The 5100-nt window shown below is 51.7% G+C and overlaps 1 protein-coding gene across 1 annotated transcript; it reads left to right on the top strand.

The window, feature by feature from the left end:
- Positions 1–1972: 1972 nt before the first annotated feature.
- TMEM222 (transmembrane protein 222) lies at positions 1973–4866 on the top strand (the record flags this gene model as incomplete). Its single annotated transcript, XM_010181996.1, has 5 exons — positions 1973–2057; positions 2819–2850; positions 3510–3606; positions 3760–3890; positions 4779–4866. Coding segments are annotated over 5 exons (433 nt in total), but the record flags the coding sequence as incomplete, so codon positions are not given.
- Positions 4867–5100: the final 234 nt, after the last annotated feature.

Here is a 5100-nt window from a genome sequence, read left to right on the forward strand (position 1 = left end):
CCGCTCCGGGGCAGCTTGGCCCACTTCGGGGTGCTCGGGTGCCAGGCCGCGCCGGGGCCCGCGTAGACTTCTGGCCCCGGGACAGGGCTCTCCTCTCCCCGCAGCAAGGGCGTGTGTGGGGAAGGTCTTTGCCGTGAGCGGGCTCGTCTCGGAAGGAGCAGAGGGGATCCAGCGAGGCGTGGGAAGGCTCCCATGGTTTTGGAGCCAAGGTTTGGCTGTGGGGATCTCGGAGCACCTCATGCCTTGAGGAGAAGCCTCTGCGCTTTGCTTTTAATGAGCTCAAAGTTGATTTGCCTTCCCAGTGTTGTCAGCCAAGCATAAGCAGGCTCCAAGGAGAACTTCTGAGTTTTTCTGCGGTCGTGGGAAAATGAAAAGCTGTAAAACGTGGCTTTGGGGGCAGTCTGGGAACACAGAGACTTTGTTTTATGCCTTCCTCTTCCCCTCGGTTCACATCAGGAGATGATGTTTACTGAGCCAGAGCTGAAAGTCAGGTAGAAGACGTGGTGTGCTCTGTGCCAGGACTGGGAATGGCACCACAACTTTCCTAGTGCTGCCTCGCATGCCATGAACAACCAGCTTTGGTTTTTACTGCTTTTCTTTTTTGATTGCTTCAAATTTCCACCTTAGTCTATTCCTGGAGGCTTTTCCAAAGCTTTTAACGTTCGTACCTCCTGCTGGGGCTGGTGTGGAGAGCTGTCCTGCTGCCAGAGTCACGGGGCATCCCTGTTTGTGGGTTCATTCCCCGATGAACAGTGACGTCTTCCCGGTGATTCTGGTTTGCAGCAGAAACGTCAGTGCTGGTGTTTGGCAAAAATCTCTCTTCAGGTTGCATAATGGCTCCATTCTCTCCCTCTGACGTTTCCTGTCGTCCTTGGATTTAGAGGCTTGAAAGCTGAGGAGTGCTGAGAGGAGAATTAAAGCACAGAAGTGTCGAGACCTTTGAAGGTGGCAGCGCTGCGACAGCGTTTTCTGTTCAGCCGTGCCCCGTGGCTGCTGGAGCAGAGTCTGGCTGCTTTGCAGACACAGAGGGCAAGCAACGCGAGCGCAGGACACCAAACTTCGCAGAGCCCTTTCTCCACATCATAGTGTTACGTTTTCCACAGGAGCTCTGTGGCGTTTGTAGCCTCAGCCGTGCTTATTGGCGTGCGTGGCTTATTTTTCTTTGTAACACCCAACCGCCTCGGTCCCTTTTCATTTTCAGATAGGTTTAGGGTCTCTAATTGAGTCGTGGCTTGCGAATCAGTTTCTGCTTAGCGTTGCTGTAATCTCTTCTGAAGTATCGGTTGCTGCGTTTCCTCAGGGAGAGGAGGGAGAAATTGGAGCAAGGTCAGTAAACCTGAGAGTGCTGGCAGATGTGGGAGAGCTGCAGCTTGGCCTGAAGGATTTACTTCTAAGCGATGATGATGGAAGGGGGCTGGGGTATAGACCTGCTGCTCCCTGGGGCTGTGGGTACCCAGCGGGGAGGAGAAGGTCTTTGAAGCACTGGGATCATTTTGGGGAGGGAGTGCTCTTCCTGGAGCCAGGAGCCCCATTTTCTGTCTGGCGTGCTTAGATCTAGTTTGCTGTGAAGAGCTGCAGTGTGGGTGGGAAGATGACCTTGTTTTCAGTTGCTGAAGTGGAAAGTCCTTTATTGCAAAGCAGTTTCTCCCAGATCTGCCCTTTTTACTCAGATACACAAATGGGTTTGTTCTGGGAGACCAGGGCTTGCTCTTCCCTGCCCAGGGACGTGTGTGGTGCCGTCTCTGGAGCCCTGCACCCTCTGCAACTGCTGCTGCCCACGCCAAAATCCCAGAGCCCCACAGCTTCCCCTCATCTCCCAGCTGTGTATAACACCCTAACTGCGCCTGTCTGTCCCGTGCTGCCCAGTTGGTTGTGTGGCCACTCCAGCAACCTCCTGGCACCACGTTGCACGCGCTCTGTGTGATCTGGGGGCAAATATCTCAGCCTGCCTGTTCACTTCTCACCTTGGTAGATGGCTTTTCCCGATCATTGGCCACATGGGGATCTGCACGTCGACGGGCGTCATCCGGGACTTTGCGGGGCCGTACTTTGTCTCGGTAAGTGTCGATGGGTCCGGGTGTGGAAGCAGGATCTGTGCTTGCTCTCCTTCTCGCCTTCACTGGGGACTTTTGAGCCACCCCCTGGCTTTTGCAGCTCAAAGTTCTGCAGAGTCGTGGCTGTAGATGTGTCTGAAGAGCTCGGATCTCTGCGACGTGAAGAACGTTTTGGGGATGTGACAGATGGTGGCTGGTTTGGTTTGGTTTGGTGAGCAGAAGGGGAAAAATCCTGTAGTCCGTGCTCAATTGGGAATGTTGGACCTAAAGTCTCTTAGTTCTGAGTAACAGAAGAGTAGCCCACCTTCCAGCCTCCTCAGCATGCCTGTTACCATCGTGCTGCTTAGCAGCAGGTATGTGCTGGTCTTTAAGCTGCTTTAGAGCCTGGTGGATTTTGAAAGTAAGAGTTTTCAGTTGGGATAATTAATACTCTTAATAGACTGGGACATTTACAACTTCGAATTAATGAAATGTTAACAGTGGAGCAAAAAAACCCAAGCCAAAGCAGGGTACAAGGTGCATATACCATGTAGCTTGGTGATGTCACCACATACAGGGTATAAATACACTGGTGCCCACAACAGGAGCATGAAAACCATTGAAATCTAAAGCCAGGCACACAAGTAAGGTTGGTGTCTTGAGACTGCTGCGGCAAGGGGACAGTTTTATCACCAGGCCGTGGCGGGCTGTGAGGCCTTGCAGAAGAGGCGTGTTGTGAGCGTTGCGCGGGGTTATCCTCTTGAGACGTGTTTCCTCTTTTGTAGGAAGACAACATGGCATTTGGGAAGCCAGTGAAGTAAGTGCTCTTGTTAGTTTTTATTAAACTAACCAACTGACCCGCAGATGTCCTTTAATTCACGGAGACAGACGTGCTCTGATATTGCTTTGCTGCTTGTTCAGCTGCCCTAATCCGAGTGGATGGCCGCTGTGTCTCTGCTCTTCAAGAAACCGTGACAGCAATGTAGTGGTATTAATAACTAGAGCTGTATGGAGCCTGTATTGGAGGAGAAAAAAAAGAAAGCAAAGGCTAAAATGTTTTAAGATAATGTTAACAACCAGTGCTCCAAGTAAATTCTGCCTGCGCTGCACTAACGAACTGTCGTCACTCGCATCCCGTTAATGATTTTCTGGGGGGAGGAGGAGAGGTGCCTGGGTTTTGTGTGTCTGTCAGATCGGGTTTACGTTTTCAGTGGCCGGAAGGTTTCACGTCACGGGATGTGAGAGCAGCTCAGGGTTTTGTCTGTGTCCCCAAGGTCTGCAGTTTCTCTGGGTGCTGTCGGGCTGAGGGTGCTGCGCTGTATTTTCTGCCGCTCTCTGCAGCGTACGCTTGACTCAAAGAGCTCGGCTCTGTGGTCTGCAGAGGTAGTGGATTTCTCTTAAGTCCTTTAAGCAGCTTCCAGCTGGGAAGAACAAGAAGTTATAAAGATGTGAAGGGATCTGTTCTCCTCCTTCTAGGTACTGGAAACTGGATCCCAGCAAAGTGTATTCCAGTGGGCCCAATGCCTGGGACACGGCCGTGCACGATGCCTCGGAGGAGTACAAGCACCGAATGGTACGGCCGTGCTGCTGATGTGGAGGGTGTGCAGCAGTGTGTGGGTGCTTGCTGCGGGAGTGGGACCTGAGGGTCTGCACCAGCACAGGGTGCAGGACTGGGGGGTGGCTCAGGGGCAGGATTTCTAATGCTGTGCCCCTTTTTCTGTTCCAGCACAACCTTTGCTGTGATAACTGCCATTCTCATGTAGCTCTGGCCTTAAACTTGATGAGATACGATAACAGCACCTCCTGGAACATGGTGAAGCTCTGCTTCTTCTCACTCCTGTATGGGAAGTACGTAAGGTGAGCTGAGGAGCAGTCCAGATTCAGGAGGCAAAGGGGCTCTTTCTTGCCTTCTCTAGCCCTCCAAAGCTTCAAGTCTGTCCCGTGGAGAAGGGAGAAACATCTCTCCCCCACAGTATGTGGGTGTGTGTTGCTGGTAGAAGGTGCTGTCACTGCCTGCTGCCTGTTCTTAGGAACAGAACCGAGGCCGCTTGCTGGGTTGCACTGGATGCTGCTCCCAAAATACTCTTATCTGGCAGCAGATTTAGGGTGCCTGGAATTTGAGAAATGCTAGCTAAAGCAAATCTCTCTCCGTGTTGTCTCTTGGTTGGGTTAGGTCAGAACATAAGGTCACAGAATGGCTTGTCTCCAAGGATTGCTGGTTTCTCTTCCCTCTCTTTAATCTTGTTTACACACGAGCAAGTCAGATTCCCAACGGGTGTGGAGCTTCCAATGAGAGTGGAGAGGGAATCCCTGAGCTTTTCTTACTGGGAAGGGCACTCAATCTCCATTTCAGCTCCTTGTGCCTCAAGAGAGGATTCTGTGACGAGTGCCTTGCAAAAAGCTTTTGAGTTGCTCCACTTCTGTTGGGTCTTCCCTCTTCTGGAAGAGCTTTTAGGCAAGTGTAGTCCCTGGTGCCTTGATTAAACACACCAGGGTAATGGGGTTTCATTTTTGTGGTCTCCTGTCACCACTCCTGTCTGTGCAGGTATGAAACGTGCTAGTCTTCCACCTGAATTTAAAGCTGGGAGTCCAGCCCTATTGTTCATGGCGTAGTTATTTGTGAACCTGATTTAGTCTCAGTTCTTAGCATGGACTGAATCTCCAGGATCACATCCTTCTCTCAGTTTTGCCTTTCTCTGCTGACTTCTCATGTTTAAACCCACCCCCTTTTTTTCCACCTTGCAGCATAGGGGGATTTGTGAAGACCTGGCTTCCCTTCCTCCTCTTCTTGGGGGTGATCGTGACCGTTGTTCTGACGCTTCACTTGCGGTGATGGCAGCTGTGGACTCCTCATCCCTTGGGCACACGAAGGAAGAAACTGGGACTGATCCAGCGAGCTGAGGCGTGGGACTCTGGGAGGCATTTTCCAGGGAAGGTGGCAACTCCACTCCATTGTACCAGCTCATCTTTGTTTCCTGGAACTGGCTTCTTTTCCTCCTGTTTTTGTTCTGTCAATGGTGTCAGGGGTCCCGAAGCCTCCTGCTCTCTCCCTGAATGCACTCCCTTT

The sequence above is a fragment of the Mesitornis unicolor genome, unplaced genomic scaffold (assembly GCF_000695765.1).
Source record: "Mesitornis unicolor isolate BGI_N332 unplaced genomic scaffold, ASM69576v1 scaffold31593, whole genome shotgun sequence".
Lineage (NCBI taxonomy): Eukaryota > Metazoa > Chordata > Aves > Mesitornithiformes > Mesitornithidae > Mesitornis > Mesitornis unicolor.